This window comes from Meleagris gallopavo, chromosome 8 (assembly GCF_905368555.1).
Source record: "Meleagris gallopavo chromosome 8, MGAL_WU_HG_1.1, whole genome shotgun sequence".
In the NCBI taxonomy this organism is placed as follows: domain Eukaryota; kingdom Metazoa; phylum Chordata; class Aves; order Galliformes; family Phasianidae; genus Meleagris; species Meleagris gallopavo.
This window is the reverse complement of record NC_139411.1, coordinates 31940386-31952469: the sequence shown is the minus strand read 5'-3', so window position 1 is coordinate 31952469 and position 12084 is coordinate 31940386. Positions and strand designations below refer to the sequence as shown.

General features: G+C 40.4%; 1 protein-coding gene across 3 annotated transcripts in view; it reads left to right on the top strand.

The window, feature by feature from the left end:
- ADAM12 (ADAM metallopeptidase domain 12) overlaps positions 1–12084 on the top strand; it is a 169155-nt gene that overhangs the window by 154196 nt on the left and 2875 nt on the right. For 2 of the 3 annotated variants that reach the window (XM_085229125.1, XM_085229127.1), the window contains 6 exons: positions 1768–1845; positions 3944–4052; positions 6300–6435; positions 7091–7199; positions 7331–7513; positions 11466–11593. In XM_085229125.1, coding sequence (XP_085085251.1) covers positions 1768–1845; positions 3944–4052; positions 6300–6435; positions 7091–7199; positions 7331–7513; positions 11466–11593 — 743 coding nt within the window. The remainder of the gene's footprint in view (positions 1–1767; positions 1846–3943; positions 4053–6299; positions 6436–7090; positions 7200–7330; positions 7514–11465; positions 11594–12084) is intronic. The other variant, XM_085229126.1, reaches the window with a different exon arrangement.

Below are 12084 nucleotides of genomic sequence, written 5' to 3'. Positions count from 1 at the left end.
ATGCTTCTGAATAACGTTGGAGCATCACACTGCTTCGAGAGCACATCCCTCATGCAACTCTAGTTCTGCTGCAGGAAAACAACACTTACACAACATTTCTAAGTTAGTCTGTTACAGAACTTTTTTTTGAAGAAAATTCAATGCTGGGAAAGCACCCCATTATGTTTTACTAATGAGTATTTAATCTTTCTAATCTATCTAATCATACACATACACACCATAGAATGCACAGGCTAATACTTATGAAATTGTATGTTTTACTCTGAGGACATTAGTGCACTTGTATTATGGATTAAGAATATGAATTTAATATTCTTGAGCTTTCTAAGCTGAAGATACACCATTTGCAATGCAGCCATTTTAATGTGATCAGAATTCTGTATGCTGCTGCACTCTGAATACTTGAATGGTGAATACTGCTGTAATCAGACCATATTCTCTACATGCCTGCGTGTTGATGCCAATTCACTCTAATTTCTTTTCCATTTTTCCTCCTCCTCAGGGGATAAGTGCCCTGATTAAGCATCCCTGTCGTCTCCTTCAACACTTTTCCCTGCTTAATGCTAATTATTTTGACTGACTTTTAGTACTACTGAACTGAGCTGCAGTTAAAGAGGAACAAAATTGTGAAGTGATTTTTATTTTATTTTAGTCTTTTACTTTTAATCGATAGGGGATAGTAACAGTCATTCCAGTCCTAATTTATTCTTTGTTTACAGTTTTGAGTAGGATAACTTCTCATTACTGACATCCTCATCAGTCATCTGACTGCTCAATGGTGTTATTTGGTGATGCTAATCTTGCTTTGCCCCAGTTTTCATCTATATTGACAGAGTAACATTTTCCAGATTGGGAAACAAAAAAAAAACTGTGCATCTGAATACTTTACACGCACTGTTTGTTTACTTCCATTTCCTAGAAGGTTGTTATTATGTTTTATGTATGGCTGTTTTATATTTGACACCAAAGTTTGTTTAGCTTGGGAAAACTATCAGAAAGGTCTCAGTTCTGCTGAAGAACAATAATGAGCCCCTATGTATCAATGAGGGCAGGTGGATATTCAGGCAGTCCTGTGTCTACATTCTGCACTAGTATATATGAGTACTGTGCCATTGGTATAAACAGAGCTATGCAATTTTAAAAGGGGACCTGAATCAAATCCTAACTTAATGCATTCACATTCGTAGTCCTGGAAAAAAAAAAAAAAAAAAAAAAAAAATGCAAAAAGCTGGAAGTTTTGAATTAGTGTTGAAAGAAAACCAAATGTGAGCTACGATGTCAAAATTATTGTATTGGCCAAGCTGCTAACCAAGAGGAATATACAGATTTCAGAGATTTTGACCTGGTTGGCTTAGTAGGGCTTATAGAGAAGAAAATACCTAAGGTTGATGTCTTTATTTTTCCATCGATGGAATGCTGTCAGTACAGCACTGTGTTGGGAGACCTTTGTAAGTGCTGAAACAGCCGTTGGCAGATGAACAGATATATAGTGCTGGAGAGGGACGCAGTGCACAGTTCAGGTCGGATATTAGGAAAAATTTCTTCTCAGAAAGAGTGGTCTGGCACTGACACAGCTGCCCATGGGGTGGTGTGGTCACCATTTCTGGAGGTGCTCCAGAGCTGTGGAGATGTGATACTGAGGGACGTGGGCATGGTGAGGTGGGCTGGTGATTTGGGGATCCTACTGGTATTTTCCAGCCTTAAGGTTTCTGTGATGATCACTAGCAGGTCTGCTCCTATTAAAATTCCACTTTTCTTATTTTGCAGATTTGCCTTAATCGCCGGTGCCAGAATACAAGTGTGTTTGGTGTGCATAAGTGTGCAACAAAGTGCCATGGACGTGGAGTAAGCATTTTATAGGAACTTTTTTTTTTTTGAGTCGATGAACACTGGACGAGAAGTGATTTTATGTAATGCCTTTGAGATCTATGATTCTTTGTAATTATAGAATAGAATCACAGAGTCCTTAGAGTTGGAAGGAACCTTTAAAGGTCATCTTGTCCAGCTCCCCTGCAATGAACAGAGACGCCCACAGCTAGATCAGGATGCCCAGGCCTGATCCAGCCTTGCCTTGAAAGTCTCCAGGGAATAATAATACATCAAAGTCATTGCAGTACTTTTTTCTTATGTATTTCAATTTTCAATGTCCCTTATATGAACTAATGGAAGTGAAATTATTTTTATTTAACAAAGGAATATTTATCAGTTAGTAATTATCTTGCTCTTAATTAACAGTCTGTGATAAAAAGGAATTTTGTCATCTTCAAAGAAATTTTGTCTAACCTTCCTTCATGAAGAGTTTCCATTAACATTTCAAAAAAGACAGTTTCTATGTGGGCCCAGCAAAGCTAAAATATGCATTTGAATTAAGATATTTGAAAAAAGGATTTCCAAAAGTAATGAAGTAAAAACATACTGATGAGTTGAATGGTATGGTGACACAGAATGAAAAATCAACCAGTAAGAGCAAAGTCTTCTGAAAGCTAGTTTTATATTATGAAAATGCTATTCGTGTCAAGATATGCCTTATTAACCTTGATTTTCTAATGATCTGTTTGTTTCTGCAAAAAGCTCTGACAATTCTCTGTCCTCTCCTGTGAAGGGATTTTAATTTACTGTAACTTATCATTTTGAATTCATAAAACTGCAGTGATGATGGTGCTGCATCTTACCATTGTGCTGGGGTAACTGTCAGCTCAGGGGGGCATCTTTATGTCTGCATTATGGAGAGCCTACAGGGACTCCCAAGGAGCCAGAGAGGACCTTATGGAACTGTGGAGGGGAACTCCTGTAGATCTGTAATTAAAAAAAAAAACAAAAAACAAATGGTATTTTCAACTATCTTGCTGTTTTTGAAAAGTAAATCATTTCTTTTTGCATTTTACACGACCATAGCAAAGCTAAGCTATGTGCATGATGTTTTAATACTCTGCAGACGCAGCCAGTATGGTCTTTCTGACAGCCTGCCAGCTGACCTTGCCAGAAAATGAGTATCTGTGAACTCCCATGAACTAACTGGTGTCTTATAAATCTGTCTGTTGATCTGTTGTGTTTTCCCCGTGGTGGTGGCAGATCATAAGAGCCATAAAGAAAGAAGGGGACAGACTCTGTAGTAGGGTCTGTTGTGAAAAGACAAGGAGAAATGGTTTCAAACTAAAGAAGAGGAGATTTAGATTGGATATAAGGAAGAAGTTTTGTGCAGTAATGGTAGTGAGGCACTGCACAGAGAGGTGGAGGTGCCCATCCCTGCAGACACCCAAGGTCAGGGGATGGGCTCTGATGGAGCTGTGGGTTTCCCCATTAACTGCAGGCCTTTAGCTGGAGTCCCTTCCAACTCCAATCATGCTGTGATTCTATGTTTCTGTATGGGTCATGCAAATATGATACTAGAGGGAGGGTTTCATCTGCCCTGCAGCCAGTTTCACACGTTCTTCCAGCAACTGCTGCATCTCAGAGCTGGGGGTCTGAGCAGTGTAGCAGTCAGCATGTGGTCTGACATGAGACCTTGATGGATAGGAGAGATCAAGTGAGCTGACAAAGCTTTGTGGTGTTAACAACATGGAGCAGCTCTGTGAAGGCAAAAGGAACAGAAGTTAGAAAGCAGATAATGTTGCTGCTGGAAGCAAAGAGAGAACAAGACTTAAGAGGTGTCTGATTATCCTTACTGTGGTTATTGAAGCTGTCAGCTGATGCAATTCAAACTATTACCTGCATACCTTACATAAATAATAATGCTTTTCTTTTTCTTCCCCTTGTATTTGGAGTTGCTTTGTGCCATCCTAGCTGTGACAAGGAGCAAATCTCAGTACATCTCTTTTGTGACATGAGCTTTATTTCGCTCAGCTGTGTCACCAGCTGATGAAGAGGCACTGTTGGCCGGTGCTGTTCCCAGTTATACAGCAGAATCCTTTTCATGTTAGGCCGTCTGTCTTTTCTTTTGAAGGTTTGCAACAACAAAAAGAACTGTCACTGTGAGGCTGACTGGGCTCCTCCATACTGCGACAAGCCAGGCTTTGGTGGCAGCGTGGACAGCGGGCCCATCAGACAAGCAGGTGGGTAATAATTCGTGCTTTAGCTCTTGCTTCCATGATAAAGAACTGAAATGGAAAATATCACCTTGCGAGCAATGAGCTTGCAAGACTGCAGGAAGTCAGGAAAGCAGCTTATTCTAAATGCATTGGTACCAACTTGCAAATCTGGTGAAGCAAAGCCAGCTGAGTGCATTGCTCTTCTTGCTTAACTAAAGGCACAGTAGTCCTGGTGAGTCTCCTCTCATTTCTTTTTTTTTTTTTTTTTTTTTTCAAGATATATGATCAAGTTGAGTTAGATGTGAGGAAGAAATTCTTTACTCAGAGGGCACAGGCTGCCCAGAGAGGCATGCATGGCTTTAATATCCCCTCCAACCAAAGCGTTCCTATGATTCCATGCCTTAGTAGCTCCCCAAAATTGTGTGTAATGTGGTACTGGCCTAAGTTGCAGGCAGGAAGCTGTAAAGATGAGACGTTGCAGCATTTCTGTGCCTGGAAAAATCAGAAGTCTATCTGATACTGTGTTTCTAGAAGGATTTCATTATTGTTTTATATTTCTGCTTTGTGGAACAAAGGTGATTTCTGATTGTATCGGATTTTAGCTATATTTTGTAGAAAGCTTCTGCAAGTTAAGCAGAAATTCCCTTCCCATATGATAGCAGTAGGATGAGTGATTTTCTGTAATTTGTATTTCAGCTTCCCCTTGTTCAGTCTGCAGAACATTGGCATTAGTATCTCCCTCCATCTCTGGCCAGCCTCAGAAGGAATTATTTCTACACGTAGTGCAATTTTATAGGATTTGATAATCATCACTCGCCAATTCTTCTCCACAGTACTGTAACTTTAGTGACTTCCATAGAGATATTTCTGATTTATGTCTGAGCAAGTGACTGGGCCAGCAGTCTGCTCATATATCCATATATAACCTCAAACTTGCTGGAAAGTGATCTGCCCATTTTCACATGAATAATGCCATCCAGAACCAAAATGGATTGTATTCTCTCCACGCCAGATCCTGCAGTGAATCGCAGTGTTGGATTTATGACATCACTGTCATTTCCATGACAAAGCAGCACATTGTGATTCCTCTGCTGAATGGTTTGGTGTTTTTTTTTTTTAATACCTACCAGCTGGTAAGATAGCAAAGGAGCAGTGCTGAGGCACTGAACAAGTGTGACTACCTGTGTGTTAAATGTTCTTCTGCTCAGATTTGCTCTAAAGCATTGTATTCCCTTTTCTGCTTATCTTGTATCGAAGTATCTAGGGAGCTACAAATATATTACAATAACGTGTTGCATAGGCAATGCTAACTGAAGACAAATACAGGTTATCTTCTGTAATTCTTGCAGTTTGTGTTTCAGAAGCTAATGCTTCAGTTTAACAGAAAATTGCTTTCAGTGTGCTATTTTGACCATTTTTCTCTAAAGACAGTGTTGCATTTAATAACACGGGAATAAACAAATATGGAAATTGCTAGAGAACCTAATTCTCTATCCTTGACGTTTGGATTTCAATATGAGCTCTTGACAGGGTGGTTGGGATGATCTGAGTAGTTAGCACATCTCTAAATCAGATTACTGAAGAATTAGCTCAATAAAATGCATTTATCTTCATCAAACAATGCACGTGGACTCATTAGCATTTAGTAACTGATTTCTCCCAGCTGACTCAGAGTAAACCCAGGTGTTTGACCATGTATTTTTCTTAAGAAGTCTTAAATACTTAATTGCTAAGTAGAGAAGTTAGTTAATTTAAATTGCATGATCAAAATGTAATAATTTTATTCATCTTCTAGAAATGGGGGGGATGCATTGTTCTGCAGCACTTCACACCATCAGGTCCCACGTTGCTGCTGACCGTGTTCCCCTGCCCTGGTACAGGGTGAGAGCCAGCTGGCTGAAATTCCACCAGGATAAGGCTGAGACAGTGATGATAGGTTACCAGAGCAAAGTTTAAATATGCATCTCTTGCTGTGGGAGGGTGCACTCTTAGGTCAGCAGTCCTGCAGAACCACAACATCCCCTCCTCCGGGCAATGATCACATCACATAGCCATCAGTATCAGAGCTGCTGCTTACCTCTTTCTAAAAATAAGGTTTGCTTCCAGCTGGAAGTCATCCAGCCAGGGCTTGCATCTCTGCTGAGCCTCACTTAGGTCCCAGCAATGCACTTCACAGCTCAAAGCACTACTGGGGCTGGGCCGCAGCAGTACAGGGCAAGCTTCAATACAGATGGCTCTTGGTAGAAGTTAACTGGCTGTGTTTTGTTGCAGATAATAAGAGTTTAACCGTAGGAGTGTTGATCACCATTCTGTGCCTTACCTTTGCTGGGTCAATCATGTATCTGAAAAGGAAGACTCTCATGAGATTGCTGTTTACAAGTAAGAAGACGACAATAGAGAAATTAAGGTATGATTGGTTTCTGTAATTATGCTCCCTATTATTATTATCTTTAAAGATATGAGTAGCAAATAACTGTGAACACAGCAAATCTCATCTCAGCGTTTATCTCAGAATGGTCTGGCAATGCTTTACACAGATCCAGCCTTAGAAATATTCACCCAGTGTTATCAGCAGTGTTTTTCTGATTCAGTTAAACGTCGCTGATTGTCAGTAATAATGTGAGGTTTGGTTGACTGCATACCTCTTCGTTTGCAATAAGAAAAATTTGGAACTGAAGGAAGTCTTACTTTTATTTTCGTTTGCATCAAACAGTTTCATTACATTGCATGGCCTTTTATCTACACTCAGTCGAGTGAGCTGATACTTTCAGATTTGAGGTCATTACTGTTTAAATGCTAGATTCATTAGAAGTGTCTCTTGGGCGTTGCAAAGTTGTATTGCCACAGATTGCAGGAGCTAATTTAACAGACCACTGGTTTCAAAAAAAAAATCAATATTTACTTTTATTCTTGCAGGAGCACTAGAGAATCTTTACTTTCCTTGTTTGCTGTAAAAAGTCAGCAAGTCCTTGTGAAATCTCATTCTGAAAAGAGATTACTGTTTAAAAAAAAATGCCATGAAGCAGACCGTTGTGTTCACTATGTATACGCTCATATTGCAGGTCTGTGAGCCCAGCGAGAGCTTCTAGATCATCTAAGCCCAATCACATTCGTACCACGTCTCTCAGTAAAAATCTCATCATGAAGCCACAAAATACAAACTTGCAAAAAGTAAGTCTTTAAGTACGTGGTTAAATGAGATTCATGACTTTTGAGTAACGTATGATAGTATATTAGCACAGATTTTTAGAGCTGTAGCTCTTGTATCAGCTCCTGAAGTTTACAACTGTTGGTTTCTGCAGAGAGATGGCCCAAGGCGCCCGCTGCCCTACCAGATCGTTGACATCAGTGACCCGGTGAAGACGCACCATGTGCCACAGCTGAAGACCCCTCAGCGTGTCCTACCGCCCCTTCCCCAGCCACCCTGCCACCAAGCGGGGCCTGAAAGGCCCCTTCCTGCCAACCCCACGCTCAGGCTCTCCCAGGTAACCGCGGAGTTCCTTTCAACTCCTGTCTGACATTGAGTGTGTGAATATCCACCAATAACATATAGGAATGAAGAGGTTTTCTTGTCTTTCCCCTTTGTCTTTAGCCACAGTCTGGTCTTTGTACTTTTTGCACTGTAGGAATAGGGTGTAGATAATAGCAATGCTTTAAGATCCCATTGTACTCAGGAAGGCAGTATTGGTTTTTGCCAATGGAGGCACCAATCCCAATGTTCCACCACTCAGAAGACACGGCAACACAAGTTCCATGTCATGGCCAGACCCGGACTTGTCCTGTCTAGCCAGAGGGGAAGCTACAGGGGCTGTTAGGAAGGTGACAAATGTAATAATATAGTTGAAGAAGTCAAATTACAAATATCTTGCTCAGAAACAAAATGTATATTGGCGTGTAGTTCAGTTCTTCTAAAGGGCATGTGATTTGTTGGCTTAGTACCGAGCACAGATCTCAGAAGAAAGACTTCTGCTTGTCCACACTTATTTCATGTACACCTACCTCTCCTTCCACTGTGTAAGTAGAGCTGGTTTATGAGATCCACCTCAAGGCAGTGTTCAGGGTAGAGGGAGCTGTCTGTGCACTTGTCTATATCACATTGCCCTTTTCTTGTCACTAACTTCTCTCTTTTGGTCACATTTGTTACATGATTGAGTCTTAGGAAAGGAGTCAGTCATCCAGCTAGGTTGGTTTTATAGACGTTTTGCTATTTAAGATAAACTACAAGATTAAAATGAAGTGCATGTCATTACCACCAAGCTGTCTTAAATGAGCAGCATGTTGGTCTTTGTGCAGCTACTTACCTCAAATCTGCACTCAAACAGCTGTGGCTCGAGGGACTGTGCCTACTAGAAAGCTGGCTGTGATGGCCAAGGAGAGTGCTTTCTTCATGCAGCAACCTTGTGAGTTGGTCCCGAGGCACTTTCTCAGGGGTTAGCTGGTGGATTTGGAAGTGCTTTGGAAGATGGATGCAAAATGAGCAAAGAAGTAAAAAGGGACAAGACAGTGCCACTGTGTTTAGATATCGTGGCAGTAGAGAGGGTATAGAAGGTTTTAATTTGGATGTCTGAACACTGAATCACTTGGGTTCGATCAACTTTTAAAAGTAGAGACAGTTTATTAATCTTTTTCAAAGTATTCAAGTTATTTCTTCTTCCATCCTGCTAGTCATTTATTTTCCCGTTCAAGGGAATGGGAAATATTGATTGTTCAAAAATAGGCTTTATGGGAGATCTGGACCGGTACTGGTTGGTGTTGTCTTTAGCTCTGATGGTTTCACTTTCTGTTTCCTTGCATTTCTTAAAACCGCGTATTTCACATTGGTCAAAATTAGTATTTTAAGTGCTGTTGTATTCCTTAATCAAACAGCTCACTAAAAAGAGTTCATTTAGCACTATACAAGCCAGCCTTCACTAGCACAGGGAAGTAGGAGAAAGGGCTTTCCACGGAAAAGGAACTGTTTGTTTCTCAATGTGACAGGACATCTGCCCCAGCCAGCCACAGCAAATGCAAGTGACCAAATGCAATCACTACAATTCTTCTCCCTACATACATGCCTACTTCTTCAAATCCCACAAAGCAGAATACTAGCTCTCTAGCACCATCATTACCCAAGTCTGACAGAGCTGAAACTGCAAAAGCAGCTTTTCAGCTTAGCAGATGAAATTAATTGCAACTCCATCAAGCAAAATAACAGTTTTTTTTCAATTTTCAGTTGCTGTATGAAACAGAAGCAAGACAAACATGGAAACAACACAAGGCAACTTAGAGAACAAGCGAGAGTACATTCTTTCAAAAATCATAATTCAAGATTGTCAAAAATAAATAACTACTTTTTATACTCTAGGGATGCGGAAATGACTGCATGGGAAGAAAACATTTTTCTTAGTTAGTTATTTACCCCCTCAGCGTTTAGAGGACGTAAATTAGCTTTAGAATAGTTTGGGTCTAATTTACGTACATGCTACCTGAAGTATTGCATCTGCACCAATTGCTTGCAACTGCATCCAAGAGGGCAAGAGAAAGCACTTTAAAAATCATTGCTACACCATTTATACCAATCACCCAGGTGCTCAGTGTTGCAGTACACTGCTGAAGAAGAGTACCCCAAACCATTCACTGTTTCTGTTGCTTCTATCCCCTTCTTCAGCTTCTCTCCTTTGAAAGGTGTTTGCACATGAGCTCCTTTCCTGCTGCCTCTGGCTGAGAGCAGTGGGTAAATAAGACACAACATACAAGGTGAGCTGTAAGACAAGTCTCTTCCCCTCTAGTGGCCATTGAGATGGCAATGAATGAATGATTACTTCATAGTAAATTTCCCTTTAAGATTTAATTAAAATAGTTTAAAAAAATAATAATAATAAGACAAACGAAAGCAGCAGCAGCACACGAACTGTTGCCAAGTTTAATATTTAACAATATTTAATATTTAACTAAACTAATAAACAGCTTCTACTTTCAGGTGCTTTCACAATACAAACATACTTAATCAAGGGGCCAGATTCACTCTCAGTATTAATCTCCCAGCCCCATTAGGTTGGTCAGGAAATGAAATCAGGTGTTCAGCTGGTACCCACCAAAATTACTTTTGTAGTAGGACTGATGGGTCAGCATCTTCAGAATAAACGTTCATGTGAGGAGCTAAGGGAACCAAAAGAATTCACTTGGGTAAGGCATTCTAGGTTACCTTTATGCTCAGCCACAGAAGATGCTCACTCCACGGCCAAGTCCAGACAGTGGGCTGTCCAGACTCAGCATACAAGAGTTAGCCATTCCAGCCAACTTTCTTCCAAATAAAATGGTTGGAAAAAAAACAAAAGCGACCGATGTGGCACTAAGGAGCCTGGTTTAGTGGATAGGGTAGTGAAGGGTCAGTAGTTGGACTAGATGATCCTTGTGGTCTTTTCCAACCTTAATGATTCTATGATAGAGCCTCATTAGTCCTTGGCTGCTCTGTGCTGCTCAGAAAGTCTTTCATTCCCTACTTTCTTTTGTTTAAATCCATTCTTAGAATGCCTACTGATAGTCACCCTGTGTTTCCTTTCTGAAAGAGTAAAGCATCTGTCACAAAAAGGAAGAAAACAAAGGGATGCTCAAAACGAATGGTGAAAACTGGTGTTTTATTCATGAGTAACTCATGCCTCTAGGGGTCTGTTTTGATTACATTTTTCAAGGGATCTTTAAACTATGCCTGTAAGCTCTTGTTTCTTCTTGGTCAACCTCACCAGTTACAGCAAACTAACAGTGAAGAGTAAAATTACTCTGTGCAATGTTTTTAGAGAAAGCGTGGTGAGATCCATAGCAGATGGATCTGGAGATTTGGGGTACGTTGGAGAATTAATCTGTCCCAGTTCTTCTTAATGAAGACCACAAGTAGACACCCTGCCCTGTTTGCAGGGCTTCAGGGACCACACAGAAGAGACATGAGCTCATGTCTGCCAGCAGATGACTTCTGTTCAATATTAATGAATCATGTAATTCCACTAATGAAAGCACAACAGCATCTCTAAACAACAGCAACAACAAAAAAAAAAAATCACAGACGTTCCCAGTTCAAACTGGAATTGAGCAGTTTGCTTCTATGCTCATCTAAGTCTGTATTTTAATGTCATTGCTAGTTCTGGCACTTTTCTCTACATCTTTTACAACGGTATGTATTCATTCTGTGTTGTTCTTCCTTTACCACCAAATAATCTGAAATTTCAATCTCAATGCACACACTATCTCTAAAATAAAGAATTAAAAAAAAAAAAAAAAACCCAAATCCCAAAAGTATAAAGCTTTCTTTAAAACATAGGTGCCTACTTATTAGAAACACATTACAATATGCTTACCTAAATATATCTACAACTATGTGAACCTGGCAAGCACGGAGCTAGAGCAAAGGTATGATAAATCCAGCTTTAAAGACTAATATGATGAATTTCTATTTTATTGTAGGAAAACCACAAGCCAAACCCTCCTCGGAAGCCTCTACCAGCAGATCCTCTGAACAAAGCTCGTTATAACAGCGCGTGCACCCCAGGGCTTGGACACACGAAAGCGCTGCCTCACATTGCTCCTGTAAGGTTGGTTCTCCTCCTCGACACGGCTTGACTTGTAGCACAGCACTGACAGGTCTGAGATATCTTAGAGCAGAGCCTCTGTGCTCTGAGGAGCTGTAACTGTTGCTGAGTGATACACAAAAACATTTTCTATTTGCTCATCAGGAAGCCAGGGATTCCCACCAAGAGTCTATTGGCACAGTTGCACTGACCTCCATGGGACTAAGAGCATTTATGATACATATGGAGGTCTGACTGCCCAATTACTGCTTGCTGCTCCTTGTAAGAGAAAGTAGTCAATAATTATCAATTTCTAAAAGAAAGAACCTCTTGCAGAAAAGCCCTATTCAGCCATCCCACCTACAGAATTAGGCTGAGAACTGAACGTTGCTCTTAAAGTCGGACACCAATAAAAGCAGTTTTGTTTGCACGTTCCACAGCAGGACATTATATCGTCCAAAAATAATACCTCAAATATTCACCAAAAGCATCAAGTGCATCTGAAAGCTGATGTT